This window comes from Oryzias latipes, chromosome 8 (assembly GCF_053564925.1).
Source record: "Oryzias latipes strain Hd-rR chromosome 8, Olatipes_Hd-rR_3.1".
NCBI lineage: Eukaryota > Metazoa > Chordata > Actinopteri > Beloniformes > Adrianichthyidae > Oryzias > Oryzias latipes.
In genome coordinates, this window is record NC_136244.1 from 3,276,406 (window position 1) to 3,298,015 (window position 21,610).

Consider the following 21,610-nt stretch of genomic DNA (forward strand, 5'->3'; position numbering starts at 1 on the left):
GTATAAGTCGCATCAGAGTATAAGTCGCATCACAGTATAAGTCGCATCGGAGTATAAGTCGCATCAGAGTATAAGTCGCATCAGAGTATAAGTCGCACCAGAGTATAAGTCGCATCGGAGTATAAGTCGCATCAGAGTGTAAGTCGCATCAGAGTATAAGTCGCATCGGAGTATAAGTCGCATCAGAGTATAAGTCGCATCAGAGTATAAGTCGCATCAGAGTATAAGTCGCATCGGAGTATAAGTCGCATCGGAGTATAAGTCGCATCGGAGTATAAGTCGCATCACAGGATAAGTCGCATCAGAGTATAAGTCGCACCGGAGTGTAAGTCGCATCAGAGTATAAGTCGCATCGGAGTATAAGTCGCATCAGAGTATAAGTCGCATCGGAGTATAAGTCGCATCAGAGTATAAGTCGCATCGGAGTGTAAGTCGCATCAGAGTATAAGTCGCATCGGAGTATAAGTCGCATCAGAGTATAAGTCGCATCGGAGTATAAGTCGCATCAGAGTATAAGTCGCATCGGAGTATAAGTCGCATCAGAGTATAAGTCGCACCGGAGTGTAAGTCGCATCAGAGTGTAAGTCGCACCGTGTATAAAGGTGTATTCGGACTGGACACATTTGGTACACTTTGAGTGAGCTACAGTTCGTTTTCCCTGATAATCCGGGACAAATTTTCAGCCTGAATAAACCCAAGCGGACCCTGGTCCAGGACTCTGTGTGAGCGTATGTGTGTGTGTGTGTGCGTGTGTGTGTGTGTGTGTGTGTGCATGAGGCTGGAAAGAGCTTTGGGCCTTCTAAGAAGGTAGTAAACCACCATGTACTGTATGTAAATAATGTTTAACATTAAAATGATCATCTGATGAAAGAATCAGCAGCATCACAACTCAGTGCAGGAAATAAAGTCCAGGATGTGTCCTTTGATGTGAGCAGCCCATGTTGTTTCAGACCAAAGCCACATGCGCAGATAAACTGGTTTAACTGTTTTGTGTGTCTAAGTTTTGTGTCAAGGCCTCCGTTGATGTTTTTTGTTTGAAACAAAACAAAACTGTGAGGCACGTTGTGCTGCTTTGGGATGAAAAGTGCTTTATAAATAAAGTTTGATTTGATTTGAATGAGAATCAGCAGAGAATCCGTGGAAATGAAGCTTATGTTTTATCCAGTTTAAAACTAAAGGGCAGAACTTTGGTTCCTGTTTGGGTTTAAGGAAACATTCACAAAAAGCAGAGAAATAATCACGGATGGTATCACCCAAACATTTACATGAAATTATAGTGTGACCTATTTTAAAAACCCACTCCAACTAAAATGGTGTTTTTAACATGGTCTTGTAGCATTTTTCCTTTAACAAGTCAGGTTCCAAACAGGCAGATCCGACAAAAGGATCAAATACAGGAGAGGAGAAGCTTTTGAGCCCATATAACCATTTATGTTACATTTGATAGACACATTTCTGAAGCCCCTATCTTGTTAGAATGATCCAAACTTTCCTATTAGGCCCTTCACTCTGTTTTCAAACATTTTTCCTGCTGCTCCTGATACTCCACGATTTGCATAAAGAAATACTCAGAAATTCAATTTTAATCTTGATTTTCCTTATAAATGTCCTCCATCATCAGAAAAAGGGGTGCAAGAACATTCAAAAAAACACAAAAAACACAATTTTTATTAGTCCATGTTTTCTGCCCTGTAGTTCATCCTCATTCCACTAGGGGCAGTAGAAAGGCTTTTCCTGCTCGTTTCCAATGGCTGCTTTCATGAAATCTCGATAACACTTTTATTGGGAAAAGTTTAGACAATTTTGAAACTTTACAGTGAGTCAACTATGTTTTTTCAAATGACAATTTGCTGTATTTAACCAATATTTAAAAAAAATGTGAGGATCAAATTTGAGACAGTGTGTACATAGGTGCTTTTTTCCCCTCAACATCCAAGTCAATATTTTTGCATTTTAAACCTTGTTGTGATTAATATATTAACAAATCACCCAATGTATCATAATTTAAACCATCTATATTTCATAAAAATGATTTTGCGCTTTTTTTTTGCATTAAAGGGTTCAAAGTCGAGTCTTGTTCAACTGGAAAAGATCAAACTTCAAACCAAAGAAAGTAATCCAGCAACATTTATTCTCCAACATCTGTTTGGTTCACTGACATAATTTCAGGTCCGGTCGGTACCGATTCCACAAATCTAAGGCCAAAACACACAGCAGGGCTTTGTGGATCAGAGACGCTGAACCAAAGCTGTGTTTAAATCAACATATCGAAGCAGGATGTGTGTGTTTTCTGACATTCTGGAGCTTCATGTGAAGCTGCCTCCCCGAGGAATGTGCCCGCTCAGCACCCTCCTGAACATGGCTCAGCTCACAGGTTTGTCACACCGCTCAGTCAGAGGAAGAGAGCATGTTTTCACCCAAAAACACTGTCAGAATCCTGACAGCTGTGGTGCAGCGGAGCGCACGAAGCCCTGGCGTGGATGCTTCCTCTGATCTGCATCTCTGCATCCTCAGGTTGGGCCGTGTCTTCCTCCTCCTCCTCCTCACGCTCGTCCATCAAATCGTTGCCTCGTGCGTCTAATCTGCTCGACACGCTCCCTCTGGCCTCCAGCGCTCGCCGGGGTTTCGGTTTGACGGAGCACCTTTCCTCCGATGCTTTGACTCCTCCAGATGCATTCCATGTTTAATCCCCAATCATCTGAGATTAAAGCCATTTGTCAGGCTGTTGTCGGGACCCTGTGTGTCTGTGTTCATCTTCAAACATCGCAAACACAAGGATAAATGGACATAAATGATCACATGATTCAGATCGTCCCCCTCAAATATTTTGTTCTTGGTAGGAGGGTGGGGCGAGTCCACATAGCAGCTGACAGAAATGATTGTTTTACTGTCAAAGTCCTGCATCTGATGAATGCAGCTGATGGATGCAGTGAAGGTGATGATGCTGAACCGTGTGGGTTTGTGCTGCAGGTTTTCTCCGCTGCATCATGCGGCTCTTAACGGGAACCTGGAGCTCATTTCTCTGCTGCTGGAGTCTCAGGCAGCGGTGGACATCCGAGACCAGAAAGGTGAGCCGACCTCCTCCTCCGACACGAACGCTCTGGGGTGTGTGGACTGAGCTCCTCCTGTTGTGCAGGCATGCGGCCGCTGCACTACGCGGCCTGGCAGGGGAAGGCGGAGCCTATGAAGATGCTGCTGAAGTCGGGCTCGTCCGTCAACGGCCAGTCGGACGAGGGTCAGATCCCTTTGCACCTGTCGGCTCAGCACGGCCACTACGATGTGGTGAGTGACAGCATATCCTGCACTTCATCAAACTCACAAAATCCCACGATTAACTTTAAAACATCGGTTTTACCAGGAACATCTCATTGATCTGACTTCCGTTCTGGCAGCATAAAGCAGACAAAAGGTTAGAAAACCTCCAGAGATGTTGGTTCATCTCCGGCGTCATGCAGCTGCTGAGCTTTTGTCACATTGGTGAAGTGACTCTGTTCCACGTCCCAAACCTGCTGGAGGCCACTGGAGACCGTGGGTTCCCCACACGGACTGTGTCTGAAGCCGGGTTCACGGCGGCCTCTGGCAAGCCCCTTCAAGTGACCTTTTTGAATAAAAATATGTAAATGCGCAGGCTAAATAAAATCTGTCAAGTGTTTTAAGGTGATGGAAGTGAGACCACCTACTTTTATTGAGGCATCCGATTGGTCGCTTTATAACTTTCACTACAGAAAAAACTTGAAACAAAGAGGATTATCATCACCATGGTAAAGAAAGGAAAATAATTGTTCTTCTGACCAATAGAATGACAGAGAAGCAGCTGTTTATTTCTCCATAGAAATCTTTGTGATATTGGCTTCGTGGAGCCAGCGGGTATTTCCTGTTTGGAAAGCCAAAGGGGTCGGGATCACTCAGTCCAGTTGTCATATACAGTCAACGTGTAAAAGTGGAACGGCACGGATGTTGAGTGATTTATTGATCATTGTTTGGGTTATTAAACAAGCTAACAAACAAATAAAAGATTTTTTTTACACTTAAAACTGATTTTTTTCCTTTTTTATGCAAAATGGTTTAAGTGTTTGTCACAATAATGAGTAAAAAATAAAAAAAAGATATGTATTTGGATGTTCTTCCGCCTTAATAGCTGAATAAAGACAACATTCAGAGCTGAAAGTCTCTGGTCTTTGCATCAGAACCACTCAGGTGTTGTTAATAACAGCTGTTGCTGCAGCTGTTGTTCGGAAATCCCACCTTTCATTCTTGTCTAATAATAAGTCATTGTTAACAAGGGCTCACATTTTGTCCGTGCTAAAAACATGAAGCGGGAACAAAAGAGCCGAAGCAAAACAGTGTGGGAAGCTCTGCAGTGCTGCTGCAGGCCGGTCGAAGAGAGCAGAGTGCAATCCAGCAGACTCAGTACAGCAGCTCACTTCCTGCATCTCTTAATTAAATAAACATGATTAATGCAGGGCTTCACACTGGGCCTGAAACTGATGCAGCTTCTAATGCGTGAGGACAAATCAAGAGAAATGAACCGAAGAGGAGCTCAGATTGAAAAATAACTCATTTTTGGTATCCAGGATGAAGTTGTGATTGATGTTCAAAAGAGGAAAAACCAAAGATGCTCGAATAGATCATAGAATAGAAGCAGATCATAATTACAATGTAAATCTGAAAAAATACTCTCAGAAAGTCTGATCCTGATCTCCAGGCTGAAAAATCAGCTGCATCTGATGCAGCCAAATGCCCACAAAACAGTAAACATTATTTTTGAGGTGGATAAAAACCTTTTTTTAAGAAGAAATTCCATTTCAGTTACTTTTATGTTTCTTATTTGAACTCATTTTCTACATGAATGTGGCCACACTATTCTGGATCTTAATTAAAGTTCAAAGTTTTGAAGTTCACAGCCCGAACAGCATGATCTTGATCATGATCTGACTCAAGTCTGCGTCTCCGGTGGACCTGAGATCATCTGGTCTTTTGAATTTCAAAAGATTTTGTCATTGATAAATCTAAATGCTGCTCTGTCAGCTTGTCCATAACCACATTTCTAGTAGTAGTAGAGGAATTACATTTTAGCCCCACCCCCCAGCTTCCAGAATGAAGCTTATTCAAAAACTTTTGTTTGGGCGGTTTACTCTGGATTCCTAAAAACTCCCAACAACACAAACCCATGTTGTGGTTTTAGAAACCGCTTTTGTCTCCATAATGAGGGTGAAATGTTGTGGTTTAAACATTTATACTATTTTCGACCTGCCGGGTGGTATTTGATTGACAGGACTGTCAGAGTCTCAGCTCTTAAGTGGGCGGGGCAGGGTTCAGGGATGTCCTGCAGAGACCGACCGGCAACAACCACAGAGCGCTTAAATAACTCAGTATGGAATCAGCTCTGGGGGGCAGAGCGGTTACATCAGCTCATCTGGCTTTGTTGAAAACTGGAGAAGCTCTCAACTCTTCCATGTTTCAAGCATCAGCTGCTGGTAAATCCTGTGAGAGCCGTTTGTGTGCAGCTCTCGTGTTTGACGGACAGCAGCGGTAGAAAAGTCGCCTCCTGTAGCGCATGCAGGACTGGGTTACATCAGCGTTACAAAAGATGGACTCGCATTGTTGTCTATGCACAAATATGCCATCCTCTTCTTCCTCAGTGAGCCTTCTCACCTTGTCGGTGCCCCCCCCCCCGGTACCTCATTATAACCCCCCCCCTCCTCCAGTACTCAGTAACACCTGTGCTCTGTTTGGCCTTTTATCATGTTTTCACTGAAACAAATCATGTCTCAGGCACCTCCTGAAGGTCCTTTGGAGCCCTCCACCTGCCGCTGTGAGCTGGTGACTACTCAGCAAAGCAAAGCGGAAAAAAGTGCAGCTCTGTTGCAGACAAATGCAATGACTCGTTAACAATTAGTAGTAAATGTTCTGTCCAGAGAATCGTCTGAACGTCTCCTCTGGTTGGTTTTTCTGCTACGTATGCATCACCTGGGATGTGATGTGCACCCAAGAAGTTGTGTTCACTCTGGAAATCATCTGAAACCAACACTTGAACCTGAAGAGGCTTGGTGCTAAACGTTGAAAGCGTGCTAATCTGGTGGCAGTGGCGCCAGGCTTTCTTTCTTTCACAGCCCTATTTTGATATATGAAAGACTCGGTGTCAAAGAATTCCAGCCGGGCAAAAGCTGCAATTATTAATCTCTCGTCCATGATCAGTTTTCAAACGTTTGGGACCTCTGTGATTTGAAAGGAGCATCATCTATCGTTACAACCAAATCCAAGTCCCTGATTGGTCCGTAAACGGCGTGCATTAAAAGCAGAAGCCCTAAACACGCGTAAACGTGCGTTCACATCGACTTTTCATCTGAGGTTGTTTTCGATTTGAAATGTTTTTTTCAAGCAATCAAAGCAAGAATAATGCACAAAACAATACAATCAGCATCCATACATTCATTCAAAGACTTATCAAACTTAGGATAATTAGATATTAAAGATTGCTTGAAAGGGAGAGAAGGAAGCGAACTCGTTTAATCCCACCCCCTGTTCTACCGTAACCATTTTTATTACATGATTTATCATTATCCGGTTCCTAACCTTTGATCTGATATCAATGCCTTACCAACACCATTTCAGGTCATTACGTGTGCTTAAGTATCTAATGCTTAAGTAGTAAGTAAGGTTGTTGCAGTGAGAAGGTATCATGAGACGGTAGATGGGGTGTGTCTGCAGGGGACAAACCTGTTTGCCAAACTGTTTGCAGGCCATCACACAGGAGACCCGCACGAAATATCAAAGTTTTAGACCGCTTGGTGGGAGAAAGTGATCATGCACATTTTCCATGGGCATGCTGCAGGCGACAGGTCACAGTGAACACTTTAACAACACAGAAGGGTAGGGATGGGCAAGTAGACGCAGGCCTGCCCTACAGATGTTTTATTTTATCCACCCCCCCAAAAATCTTGCAAATTGCACAAGGGACCCGTTACTGCTGTTCAGTTTAGTTTGTGTAGACATCTTACGCGGGTCCAATAGTTCTTGCTGGAGTGAGGCGTAAGGACATCTCACAACAGCATCACCTGTACGCCATGAGTGCGTCCAACTTGCATTATTCATACAAATACTTTATGATACACGTACCACACCCACAACAATGGTACATTCCATTTTAATAATGTTCCTTGAGGTAGCTGGACGAGCCTCAAGGGAACTGCACATCTGTGCTCCCTTTAAGAGGCAGTCGCTCCTCTGTGTGACCCTCCAAAGACCCGGACAACCCAAAAACCCACAGCACCTGTACGGGTCGACCCCCCGGGTTTGTACGTTTCAGGCTTTGGCATGTTCATCATTATTCTCTGATGTGTCTCTCCTTGTGTTTCCTGACTCCAGTCTGAGATGCTGCTGCAGCACCAGTCCAACCCGTGCATCGTGGACAATGCAGGGAAGACACCTCTGGACCTGGCATGCGAGTTTGGCAGAGTCGGGGTAAAAAGGCGCTTTCATTTATTTTTTCTTCACCCTCCGTCAGGAGACGGTAGTGGGGGAAAAAGTCCTGATGGTCTCGTGCGCCTGCAGGTGGTCCAGCTGCTGCTGTCCAGTAATATGTGTGCTGCTTTGCTGGAGCCCAAAAAAGGAGACACCACAGACCCGAATGGCATGTCGCCGCTACACCTGGCTGCAAAGAACGGACATATTGACATCATCAGGTACACTAAATTCTGTAATACACCATGACAAACAGGGATTAAACATGTCATCCTGATCTTGGGGAGATTATAGCCTAACGTCACTGCTGTCAGCCTGTTTTGTTCACGAGGAAGGGGAAGGTGGAGCATGATGGCTCTGATGTGGAGGTTTGGGTTAGATAGGAGGATCTTAGGCACCTCCGCAGAGATAAGCAGAAGAGTGCTCCTCCTCCACTAGAAGAGCCACATCAGGCGGTTCGGAAATCTGGCTGAAATTCCACCGAGATGACGACCATATCCAACTGGGAGGAGGCTCTAAAAACCCCCAGAGGTCCAGCCTTGAAGAAACCCAGTGACCCCAGAACAGACAGCCTGAAGAAAACACCATCCGGTCACTGTTGCGTTGACCACAAAACCTCAGGACATCGGATCTCACCTCCTCATTCCTTCATGCAGGTGTAGGAAAATGAGAGGAGCAGTGATGAAGAGAAGAGGGAGGAATAAAGCCGGTCATGGTCGATGGAGCAGAGCGGGACGCTGATAAACGAGGCTCATTAGCCATGACCAACTGTCCGTGGAGAACACACATAGACTCCCTCACAGCAGTACTTTAAAGACGTTTGGCAGCTTCTGAACTCCAGATTTCTCCCTAAAGTTAAAGACAACTGGCTCCTCTTCAACAACATCTTCTGCCTCTTCTCTGAAGGGCAAACAGGTTCAGATCGTCAGACAATCAAATCATATCAGAGACTTTATTATTTACCAAGCATTTCAGAAAACTGAAAATTGTACAGGTTGTACATGATTGACTAAGTGTCTAATATTAATTGGAAATAATGATTGGAAAAAATATGTTCCCGCTGTATTTTTAACCACTGTCGGTCTTTTTCTGCATTTCTCTTCCAGACTCTTGATACAGGCCGGCATCGACATCAACAGGCAGACTAAAGCGGGCACTGCCCTGCATGAAGCTGCCCTCTGCGGGAAGACTGAGGTAGTGAGACTCCTGCTGGAGGTGGGTGGAAATGTCAGAAATCATTTCTTACCATTCATTTTTTTAAACTGAGAATTGAAAACCAATAATCAACACAGAATTTGACTAAAAAAGGATTTGCTAAAAAAAACATCTATCACATTATCAGTGCAACCAATGCAGTAAAATTCAAAAACCTCAAATTTTGAAATGTTGCTGCAAAGAATCAGGACACGTACCTTTCAAAACAAACCTCTTTGCAGTTAAGCCATTTTTTCACTAAGGGTGGGTGCAGTGCTTATTATAAAATTATGACAGCTTTTAAACATCGTCTCAAAGTTTGCTTCTATCATACGGAATGCGGAAAAGGCAGTAACAAACTCAGCTTCAACAGGCATCAATACGAAGAATATTGAAAAACTGGGAAATCTCAGATGATGTCATGTGAATCGAGGTGAGGGTCAGCCATGGGGCCGGCCGGAGAGCGGTGGTTTGCCCTCTCTGGGTCGGTGGAGTGCTCCTGCCCTAAGTGGAGGAATTTAAGTATCTTGGGGTCTTGTTTACGAGTGAGGAAAGATAACTTGTAAGGGAAACCAAGAGTGTGAGATCAACAGGCAAATTGGAGCGGCATCCGTCGTTGTTTGGTTGCTGTACCGCCTGAAAGCAAAGCTGTCGATTTACCGCTCAATCTTCGTACCATTACTCACCTATGGTCATGAGTTCTGGGACATGGCTGAAAGAACAAGGTCCCCAATAAGAGCGGCCAACATGAGCTTCCTCCGTAGGGTGGCTGGCCACTCCCTTAGAGACGCTCTGTCACCCGGAGAGAGCTCGGATCAAAGCCGCTGCGCCTCCACATCCAAAGGAACCAGTTGAGGTGGCATCTGGTCCCGATGCCTCCTGGACGCCTCCATGGGGAAGTGTTCGACTGGATGGAGACCCCACGGAAGACTCAGGACATGCTGGAGAGACTATGTATGGCTTTGGAACGCTTCTGGGAAGTGGCCACGGAGAGGGAAGTCTGGGGATCTTTGCTTAGACTGCTGCCCCTGAGCTCCTGGATGAGCAGAAGAAGTGGCATCCATCCATCCATGAAATGGATGAATGAAATCCCATACAATAAATCCCCTATGTCAACATACAGAGAAAATGACAGAGACATGCTGTAGTCCTTCTTTACCTGTCAAATCTTCAACCAAACAAACCAATTTTAAAGTACAAACTCCACACCCTCACACATGCAGTCCCTCTATCATTTCTGTGGGACAAACACATTGTGCAAAAAGGACACAAGAGCACCAGAAAAGAATGCAAGTCTGTGTAGTGGGCGGTAAACCATTTTGTTAATTGTGTTCAATCTTTAAAGACACTTCTATAGGTTCAAACATGTCATGAAGCATCCCCCAATTTTAAGGAAGAATCTCCGCAAACTGTCCATGATTAGAACCATCACAATAAATAAATAGTATAAAAAAAACGAAGACAACCCCCTCCTTTCACTGGCCCTGTTGAGTCATAACTGTCCAAGCTTCAGCTAATAAAAAAGAAAAAGTTAATTATGCTCTCATACCTTTGGTGTTTCTGTGTAACCCTTGTGCTATCTTAGATGACCCCACCCTTCCATTGACGTGTTCTCCCTACCATGACAAAGGTGGATAAAGGTGGAAAGATTTCATGTAATCCATGGACACCAGTGAAGATCACAAATCATTGAAGACCAAAGGTTCAGAGCACTGTCTAGTGGGTCTAGATCAGTGTTTTTCAACCAGTGTGCCGCGGCACACTAGTGTGCCGTAGGAGATGGTCAAGTGTGCCGTGTGAAATTGCCCTCATTAACTGATCTAAAAACATTTCCCATCTCCAGGATTTCAGCTCTCTGTTCATCCAAACAGGCCCTGATAAAACACTGAGGAGTTAGGAATATAAAAGATCGTAAAATACTTTCTCTTTGCGTTTATTTTATTTTATTAAAGACATTTTGATAAGAATGACGGCAGCGCGATTCAGCTGCAGCTCCGGCTGTATTTAGGAAAAGTCCCGCCCCTTTACCTGTCTCCACCAATCATTCTTGAAGGCTTAATCACATGTCATCAGTCTGCCCAATCAGAAGTGGTTAAAGTATTCACTTCCTTGTCCCGATTTAGCTCGTAAAGTCGCTCAGTTCTAACAAAAATAGCAGCTAAAGCTCGTCTTTAGCGGTGTAGCTCTCCACAGCATCCAGTATCAGACCGTGGAACAAGTGAACAAAACCATGAAGCTCCGAAAAGCGATCTCCGCCGGCCGTTTTATGCACTACATCTCCCATGATGCATTGGGTTGTGAGAGTGACAGCGTAAAAGGAGTTCTGTTGTTAAACGTCTTGAAAACAACGAACACACTTCAAACTTTTTTTAAATCTTCTAACTTAACTTTTATTGCATCTTTTAGAAAAACAGCTGCAGCTTCCAGCTTTTTCTGCAATAATTATCAAAAAAATGCATGTGAGATTGTGGAGGGGCTGTAGATCAATACAGACTATGAGTTTCTCCTTTTTTTTCCATTTTTGGATGCTGTTGTGCCGCGGGATTTTTTTTAAGCTTAAAGTGTGCCGTGGCTCAGAAAAGGTTGAAAAACACTGGTCTAGATGACCCAACTCCCAACGTTAAAGTGCCTAGGATAGCACAAGGGTTAAAATACATTGCATACATAATCCATTGGAGTCCCTGCTGAGAGCCCTGTGTCATGAAACTTCAGCAAACATTCTCTGATTGAAAACATCTCAAAGGATGAAGATATTTTTACCTTGACATGTTTTAAGCCTGCAGTTTTCCTCAGAAGGTTTCTTTGTGATGAACGTGGCCCTCCAGAAAATCCTTAGGGCTATCCAAGTGACCACACCCACTCTTTTTGGTCATGGTCCTTAACCCTTGTGCTATCTTAGATGACCCCACCCTTCCATTGACGTGTTCTCCCTACCATGACAAAGGTGGATAAAGGTGGAAAGATTTCATGTAATCCATGGACACCAGTTAGGTTCACAAATCATTGAAGAAAAAAGGTTCAGAGCACTGTCTAGTGGGTCTAGATGACCCAACTCCCAATGTTAAAGTGCCTAGGATAGCACAAGGGTTACAGACGAGCAACATACATGCTGTCACCCACAATGTTCCCTCATCTCTGTTCATGGAAGATTCTTAAATTTTGGCAGCTTCTTTGATCCAACGTTTTTACCCAAAGTCTATAGGCTCCCCTGTGCCCCAATGTGGACACTACTGAATCGGTCACTGTAAAGATCCAGGCTGGGACAAAAAGCCCCCCCCCCGCAAAACAACCGGCACAAACCCTCACATATCAACCCAAAGAGATGAAATTCTCCTGACATGATGTCACTATTTACTAAAAGCATGACTGATGTCAGCTGTTCAGAAAAATATTTAAGACCCTTGAATAATGCAGACATTTAACAATGGATGACACATCATGTCAACGCCAAATCCACATTTTTCAGCTTCAGAAACATGTACAGACAAAAAGAAGGTTTTACAATGGAAAATGCTAGTCTGTGGACTGTAATGAGCAGCTTTTTTCTGGAAGTTCTGGAACAAACAGCAGCCAGAACAGCAGGAAACCAGGATGGAAAAGATGATATATACTGGAAAAATCTAAAAAGGACTCACTGATCTTCAGCAGAAAACTCAGTCATGAGGAGCAAACAGAAGATACAAAAACCTGGACGTGAAGATCCAACACAAAGAGGACAGCAGCAGCATAAAACAACAGAATAATAGAAACACACACAAACCAGGAGCTGCTTTGGTCCCTGTTGAACACAAACAGCAAAGAGGACCAGCATCACGACAGACAACAGGGACACAAGAAGACAGATGAAACACTGGAACCCCACCAAGATTCAAGATGGGCCGTGAAAAAGGAAAACAGGTGACAAATAAAGAAACAAAAACTAAAGAAAGAAACAATTTAAGCACAAGAATTGAATAAAGAGCAAAGAAATCTATAAGTATTCAAAACGTCCAGAGAACAATAAAACCAACACAAAGAGTCATGAACCTCAGAGAAGAAATGGTTTACCTAAAGAACTAAACAGAAGGATTGAAACACTATTGATTAAATGCTGTGTAAGTCCTTAAGAAACAAAAAAAAAAAGAATAAAGTCGGGCAGCAAATTTAGATCACTGTAAAATAAAAACGATAGATGGGGACAACACAAACATAAAGAGAACAAAAAGAATCAAAGAGGCCAAGAAAAGAAACAATAAATACATGAATCAAGATGAGGGGACGTACCCCCTGTCCCCCTTTAGGGAGGGTCTACTCCAAGGAGCTGACAAGGGCTGAGTTCAACTCCCCGGTTAGTGCACTATATCCAGTATATGGCGTGTCTAAATCTATCCAAAAACCACTGCCCAGGACATTTCCCTGCAGTCTTTGTTAAAAAACAGTGTGCTGGTGATCATAGACCACAATGCTTTGCGCTTCACTGACGCATTTCATCGTCAGAACTCAGGGGATTTATCAATAGTTTTGGTAAAATGTTCATATTTATTGTGTTTGTACAAATGTAATGATTTGAATCATATCATAATTTGTGGTTGCTAATACCATTCATAGTCGTTTTTGGTTGATTTTGAAACATCCCATTCACTGACCTAAAATGATTAAGACCCGGTCCTGAACAGTGCAGGTGAAGTTTTCCAGATTCTTGGATTTCTTCCAGATCATCAAGTGAAAATTAAATATGTGTACAAATAAACAAGTAAACTAGAATGAATGTCAAATCCATTCACTTTTGAGTTTCCTAAAGTTCAGCCCACTGTTGTTTTTCCACATCCAAAGAATCCAAAGGGAACATTATCAGAACATTCTAGACACTGGATGGTCACATGACTTTATTCAAAGTCTTTCCACACATTGGACTGGAATGATGGACTGATCGTTTTTTTGCTGCATCACCTATGTGATGCACTTGGTCATTTTTTACATTATAGTAAAAAAAAACTTACCAAGTCTCAATCCAAATGGTATTTTCCAAGATAAATTAAAACCAATTGATTTCATTTAAAAATGATTTTATAATGGACGATTTGTTTTGATTGACAACTCCCCTCAGACAGACCGATCTGGTTGGATTGTTGGAACAGAAATCTTTGATTAATTGTCACACCCCTAGTTTTCACTTCAGCAAATGGGTGACATCCTATTTGGCTTTAAAAAAAAGTAATGTTTTCATATTGCATTAAAGTCTAGGGCACTGGATAGTCTTACACCATTTAGTACTTGGGGGGGTTGGGGATTCGTGAGGGAATTCAGACAAAGAGAGGGTTTGCTGGCAGGCCACGCCCACCACAACTAGCTGTCATGATGTGAACTACATTCAAATCCTTCAATTTGTCAGAATAAAAAAACAAACAAACTTTTTCTGTCCATGAAGACAGAAGAAAGGATTTTTCTATAATTATTGTGTATATCCAGACATTCACACCATGTGACTTATAATCCACATTCCATGTAATACTGTGACATAAATGCTACTAAATGTGTTCGAGTTTTTAGAACAGTTATTTTGAAAAACTTGTTGCTGCTCAACAGTTCAGAAGCAACTCTGTGTTAATAAAAGTGTAGGTTTAGTTCATGTAATGACCATGAATGTGGGATATCTTCCTTGTTTTTACCTTTCTGCCTTTGGAGGAAAGCTGTGCAGACACTAGCCCAGAAAATGACTGGAAAAGGGAAACCAATGAGTCTAACAGTGTTCTAAGTGTTATGTGGAACCAACTGTAAGTCATAGGATTAAAACGCCCACAGGCTAAACGACTCTTTTTGAGAAAACTTCCCATGAAATAAAGTGAAGTTTATGTTGTTTTCTGTTTATAAAATTGATCATGTGACGTGACATGACATCTGTAAAAACAAATGTGAAGGATCCTGCAAAGCCGCAGAATTATAAAAACACCAACAGAAAGGACTTGTTTCAATGGCTGCATGTCCTCCAATGGGAGGAACTAACTGTTTCATTTAGACCCCCGACTGTGAAAAGCTGGGAGTCTTTGTCTCGAGGCGCTTTTGGACTGAATTCATCTTTGTTCCTTTAGCCCACACTGGATTTCAGAGAACTGAATCTGAGGTTGCTGTGGCTGTAATTAGCCGGAAGAGTCACAATGGATCAAGATTATATTCAGCTAACATCATGATGGTGAATCACCCCTTGCCTGGGAGCATGGTGACGTCCTACACCGTTGAGACGACAGACCTTCATTGTTCTCCTGTTTAAACCAACAAACTTTTTTCATTTATTTAAGCTGAAAGTTTAAATCAGATTCTTCCTAAGGCTTCAGGAGTAATTTTTCAAAAGAAAAGGTCATTCTAAACAAATCAATCTGCTCTTCTTTGTCACAGAGTGGAATCAATGCTACTGTGAGAAACACCTACAGCCAGACGGCACTGGACATCGTCTACCAGTTCACTGCAACCCAAGCTAGCAGGGAGATAAAGCAACTCCTGCGGGGTAAGATGGATGGATTGCATGATGAATGTATGAATAGATGGACGGATGTGTGGTTCGGATGTATGTTTAGATAAGTGGATGGTTGGATGGATATATGGGTGGGTGGGCAGATGGAGCAATGAATATGTGAGGAAAGATGAGTGAATGGATGTATAAATAGATATGTGGACGGATAAGTAGGTGATTGGATGGATTGGTAGATGGATTGATTGACAGACAGGAAGATGGATAGATGGACGGATGGATGAATGTAGGGATAAATGGATGATAGATGGAGGGATAGATGGAGGGATAGATGGATGAGTAGAAGGAATGATGGATGGATGGATTGAAAGACAGGAAGATGATAGACGGATGGATGGATGAATGGAGGGATACATAGATGATAGATGGAGGGATAGATGGATGAGTAGAAGGAATGATGGATGGATGGATTGAAAGACAGGAAGATGATAGACGGATGGATGGATGAATGGAGGGATACATAGATGATAGATGGAGGGATAGATGGATGATAGATGGATGAGTAGAAGGAATGAGGGATGGATGGATGAGTAGAAGGAATGATGGATATATGGATGGACGGGTAGGTACATGTCAGAAAAATGGATGGGTAGATACATGGATGGAGAGAAGGATTGAGGAATGGGTGATAAATTGGGGGGATAAATGGATGGATGGATAGAGGAATAGATGGAATGATGAATGCATGGACAAATAGATGCCTGGACAGATGGATGGATGGACAGATGGATGGATTGTTCCATGCACACTGATTTGCAATTTTAGAAATAACCCAATCAAACAGAAAACATGCATTTGAAATGCTATTCTGACCTTTCTGACACTCTGGAAGGGTAGATTGATGATGGATGCATGGACAGATGGATTGACAGACTAACAGTTTTAAAAATGTCTACATGCTGACATAAAAGTTTACTGTGAAAAAAAAATCTTATGAATGACTGAGGCTGCGATATTTAATGGAACATTTTTTTGGTTTTGGTTTAACCCAAACATCCTCATAAACCACAAATTGTCCATCTGATTGGCGGGAAACCCTACAGTATAAAACCGATTTTCTTTCTATCAACACAAAAAGTGCAACTACTGTTTTTCCCTTAGAAGAGGACAAAAATGTCAGTTCTATTCTGAACGTTTTACGTTACTGCAGGCTGTCTGTTTGAAGGCAGTTATAACCTAACGGCCACTTTTCTGTACTTCAGAGTTCTGATATTCTGATGATCTACCTGTTTTTCTGATGTCAGACCTTCTTAACAAACTGCTGATAATCTGCAGATCTGATGATGGAGTCAAATGCTTGTTGGTTCCTTTAAGCAGAAGGGCAGCAAACTGATTGTTACAGGGCCGTGTTGGTGCATTGTGTAACTGTCTGTCCCTGTGTCTCAGAAGCATCAGCAGCTTTGCAGGTTCGGGCTCTGAAGGACTATTGTAACAACTACGACCTGACCAGCCTCAACATCAAAGCAGGAGACGTCATCACGGTAACGCACACCCCCACCATCCCCAAACGGGGCACTTAGGGACGAGTTTTCATGTATTCCAGAGCATAAATGAGGGCTTGTGAAGCTAAGTCAGCCTGAAAAGATTTTTTTAATTAAAATATGTCTTGCTTTCAATTCACCAGATTTTGCTTGAGTTCTGTCCAGCTTGTCTTGTTTTGGTTTTAGGGTTAGGGATTCTGTTTCAGTTTGGTGACTTTTTTGGCGGATTTTTATGACATGTTTCCAGCTGTTTTGTCTTGTTTTCTCATGTATTTATCTTTATTTTCCAGATAGTTTAATATTTTCTTTGTTTCAATTTGTCAGTTTCATGAGTTGACCCTTGAGTTTCTGTCCATCTGCATTTGGATCTAATCCAAACGATGTTCTCTAAATCCAACAGTGACTCAGTGACAGTAAGTTAGAGATGTGGACAGAAAATTTCTGATACATTTAGAAAGCTCATTCAATCACTGGAGCAACATGATAAAAAGCTCAGACGTGTTATGAATCAGAAGTTGCTCTCAGTTGTTGTTTAGTTGAGTCTTTAAAAACATAAACCAGTGAAACAGGAAGGAGCTAATGAAATGGTTCTCTTAGCTTCATGCGTGCGTTTATTTCTGATAATGCACACTCTGTCGCCCGTTAACCCTTACATAAGACGAGGGTTGACAACATCTGTGTCATTGAGTGGGTGTGGCTTGTTTTTGTTTGTGTCCAATAATTTAACTTAATAATCAGTCTGCTGGTTTTGGTCTTGATCGGACCATTAGCAGAGTGTGAAGGTCGTGGGAGGTCAGCTGAGATGGTGGAGCCGAGGAACGTCAAGTTGGAGACCATCTCCACGCACTCTGTGTTGATGCAGAGAGGAGGGGGTTGTCTCCTCTGCACCTCCTGAAGTCTAGGATGACGTCTTTGGTCTCTGTTGGGTTTAGGATGAGATTGTTGGCCTGACACCATCCAGACAGCTCAGACACCTGCTGGTCAGCAGTGTAAAGGCTGTGCAGCAGTGGGCTAAGCACTCATCCCTGTGGGGTGCCTGTGCTCAGTGAAGCAACATCAGGCTGAGGGGAGAAGCTTTTAAAGTCTCCACCTTTAACACGCTGGTCTGAGAGCCATGTCCTCGTTTTTTGGTACATATTCAATGTCAGCAAACAGCCCAGGAGCCGCTGTCTCCATGGTTACAGGTTTAAAGGTGTAGGATGCTGATTAGAGGCCCACTCTGCAATCGCTTGATGTATTGTTACTTTTGACCGAGTTACTTATAGTGACTCAGAAGTAGGTTTTTTTTGGTTTTAACAGAGGAGGGCCAACAATCTATCTGACAAAAATGTGCTTTCCTAAAACTCTATTTTCTGTTTTCAATCAGCAGCAAAACCGTCTCTCTTCCTGGTTATTTATCGTCACATTTGGCTGTTAAAGTTGCTGCATAAAATAAAAACACATAAAGTGAACCTATTGTGTTTTTGGTTTGAATTTCCTATCAAACTCTAGAGCAGGAGTTCCATTTTTCCATCTGGTTCTGTACATTTGACAGTTAATCTCTCATAAGCGAAGCAGCGCTTTCACATCAGCTTCTGAACTAAACCCTCCGGTAAAATCCAGAGGAGCTTCGCGTTCGCCTCATTTGTCATGTTACTGTTTTTTTTTTTTGCAGCTCACAGCATTTTTCAAGCGGCAAAACTAGATAAAAACATGCACAAAAAAACGCTTCACATGTCTCCGACAACAGTTCCTACAGGCGAGTTCTCACTCCTTTACCATCAAATATGTATGAAGTTATTTCATCGCACTAAGGTGTGTCACATTTTATGAATATTTATCAGCCGTTGGGTAAGTATTCCAGGGGGAATGAAGGGAAACAACGCTCTGCGTCTTCACTGAGGCCGTGAAAAAAGTCTTTGCTTGTCAGGGATTCACATTTTACAGAAAAAAAAGACAAATAATGGAAAAATGACCTAAAAAAGTAAAATTTTTCATTTGTTGTCATGTTTGCCTGACAGGTTCTGGAGCAGCACCCCGATGGACGCTGGAAGGGCTGTATCCATGACAACCGGACAGGAAATGATCGAGTCGGGTACTTCCCGTCCACTCTGGTGGAGGTCATCAGCAAGCGCACCGGTAAGTGGGCGGTCTTTTGTGCGTTGTGGGAGCGTGCGTGAGTCATGGCAGGTACGGGCGCGGTGTTGCAAAAGGAAGAGCATCGACTGAAGAATCTCACAGTTACAAGCACCGCTAGCGTGAATCAAGGAGCGTCAGCCATCTGGACATGACACAGTGGACACGCAACCCTCTGACCTCCTCACATCCCTAAAAATATCCAATCAAAGGTTCACACGAGAAGAGGCTTTAAAATGACACGACTACAGAGAAATATCAAATCCTTATCGATGAAATGAAGCAACACATTTAAAAGCGCAAAACAAATGTTATTGACAAATATGTTTGTTTTTTTTAGACTTTCTTCATAGATGTGATGGACCCTGGTTAGGGTTCACCTCAACATTGACCCAGAACGATAAGTCAGATGCAAAAACCTTTTTCCCTTCACACTGAGATGGGATTTTAGAAATAACCCAACTAAACACAAAACATGCATTCAAAGTGCTCTTCTGACCTTCATGACAGAGAAAAGTAATCCTATTCCCTGGTGTTCCCATTTTTAAATAATGTTTTTAAAGTGACTTTTGTAGATGACTGTTGAGTTTTACTTTGATTTGTTTTCTTCATTTTGCCGAATTTCGTTTTTTTTCCCACCCTGAACCAACTTTTTAAGTTAAGTTTCCCGTCAAATTTAATCTGGACTTTGATCCATCTTCGAATCTTCAAACTGAAATGTTTTTTTGTATATTTCATCAGTTAATCAGTGATTGGTTTTCTGTTGCTGTTTGATCATTTTTGTGCTAATTAAGGTCTTGAGGTCACTAGATGTAGACTTGACTTGTCTGCAGGATTTTCTGGTAGAGCCAAGAATTATTGGCTGAGTTATTTATGATAAATCATGCAGTTGGTGGAGCTGCATCCTTTACACATCATCACACTTCCACCGCCCTGTCTGACTAACGGTTATGAAGTTGTTTTTATTGAAGGCTGTTTTAGCTCAGGCTGTTCATGTTTTTTTCTTTCATCGGTCCAGAGATTCAGATAGATGTGGAAAAGATCCCGACATAAAGAAAATGAGATTTGGATTTTGATCAGTTACGGTTTCCTCCTAGAATCTCATTACTATTGTTATTTTAATAGTTAAAAATCCTGAACTAAAAATTATTTATGATCATTTTGTGTTCACTTGGGTTATTTTTTTTTGTAAAAATCAAATGCAGATGTTTGAATCCGCACACAAAAGCCCAGGCAACATGTTTGTTCCATATTTTATTTGACTGCAGAGGATTAGAACAGATAATCTCATTAGTTTAGAGCTTTCTTTAGTTAAAAACGGTCACCTAAACTCTAAGTTAGGGCCAAACAACTGCGCCCTGCTCCGCTTCAGATCGCGGTTTAGCTTCAAATTTCCAAATAGCGAAACAAACTAAAGAGATTACTTAAAAAGTACTGGAAAAATTCAGTAAAAGAGCCCTCAGGGCGACTCAGGTGAAGGAAAGAAAATAAAAGTCCATTTTGGGCAAGGTAGCAGGTTAAAATGGAGATGCAGGTGCTTCTTAAAGTTTAATCATTAGATGATTTCTTTGGGTCTCCTTCCATCAGGGATCATAAATCTTTTTACTTATTCAAAGATCGTTCATAAAAAACCCCAAAGAAGCTTCTGAATCCGATTGTATTTTTTAGATAAACATGAAAATCTGAGCTCCTTCACTGTTTAGCTAACAAATTGTTGATATAGTTTTATACATCCAAAATATCGGATATTTGACTTTCAGACAGTTTTCCAGGGAAACTGCAGGAAGACTTGAGCGTTTTTCAGTCAGTTTACTGTGTTTTTAGGCACAAAACTCAAAATGCTGTAGGATTACCATTGCAACAACACATCATCAGTAGGTAAAACTAACCTGTCTCACGACGGTCTAAACCCAGCTCACGTTCCCTATTAGTGGGTGAACAATCCAAGGCTTGGTGAATTCTGCTTCACAATGATAGGAAGAGCCGACATCGAAGGATCAAGACTGTAGAAACCCTGATAGGATTGAGTCTTTTAGTTCATCACCCTATGAACGTTCCAGAACGCAGACGTTTATCTTTGCTTTTTGCCCCTTTAGGGAACAGCTCAGGAATGTGACATCAAATGTACAAAGTCACATGCAGACAAATGTTCATGAACGAATCTTTTTCTGCCTTCGTCACACTACAGTAGCCATGTGGAGGCTCACTCACAAACGTTTGTCAGTTATCTCATAAGACGGAACATTCTTTATCACTGGAATGGAAGTGATTCCCACTTGTGTCTTTAGAACACAGACTTCCACAGCTTCTCGGTCCATTCTTGAACCTCCTCTCTCCAGGGTTTTATCAGTGCGCCATTAGCAGAGCATTCAGGTTCATCCTGTAAACTAAGAGGTGTCCGCGTTCACCGTGGTCACTTTAACATGACAGGTTGTTGTGTTTGTCCATCTGTGTGTCGGTCGCTGTTCATTTCTGCTGGTCTCCGTCTGTTGGCTTGTACATCCATGTGGTGGTCGTCACTCACCTCTGACAGCCCCATCACCAGCCGCCTCCTCTCTGGAGCTGCTTCATCCCCATGTCGCCTCCTCCTCCTCCTCCTCGATCAGACGTCTCCGCTCAGCTCAACCCAGAACAGCAGCAGTTGAAGCAGCAAAAGAACAGCTGGAAACCCCCCCCCCCCCCCCCCCCCCCCCCCATGCAGGAAAACAGATCTGGAGGCTACAGCAGCTGTTACCCCAAGAAGTTGCTCCTTTCTTTAACATTTCCATCCTCAGACACTTTTTGACTGTAAACGTCTTATACAACTAGTTTAAAGTGCCACTCGGATCGTCTTTAGGTCTATTTTCAAGGT

At 42.4% G+C, this 21,610-nt stretch overlaps 1 protein-coding gene across 18 annotated transcripts in view; it reads left to right on the top strand.

Annotated features, from left to right (window-relative positions):
- The window catches only part of caskin1 (CASK interacting protein 1), a 117,590-nt gene that overhangs the window by 63,880 nt on the left and 32,100 nt on the right, over positions 1–21,610 (top strand). For 11 of the 18 annotated variants that reach the window (XM_023957764.2, XM_023957766.2, XM_023957768.2 and 8 more), the window contains exons 3-10: positions 2,971–3,068; positions 3,137–3,282; positions 7,369–7,464; positions 7,555–7,685; positions 8,571–8,679; positions 15,031–15,139; positions 16,550–16,644; positions 18,645–18,762. In XM_023957764.2, the coding sequence (XP_023813532.1) occupies positions 2,971–3,068; positions 3,137–3,282; positions 7,369–7,464; positions 7,555–7,685; positions 8,571–8,679; positions 15,031–15,139; positions 16,550–16,644; positions 18,645–18,762 (902 nt within the window). The remainder of the gene's footprint in view (positions 1–2,970; positions 3,069–3,136; positions 3,283–7,368; positions 7,465–7,554; positions 7,686–8,570; positions 8,680–15,030; positions 15,140–16,549; positions 16,645–18,644; positions 18,763–21,610) is intronic. The other 7 variants (XM_078951134.1, XM_023957765.2, XM_078951127.1 and 4 more) reach the window with 1 other exon arrangement.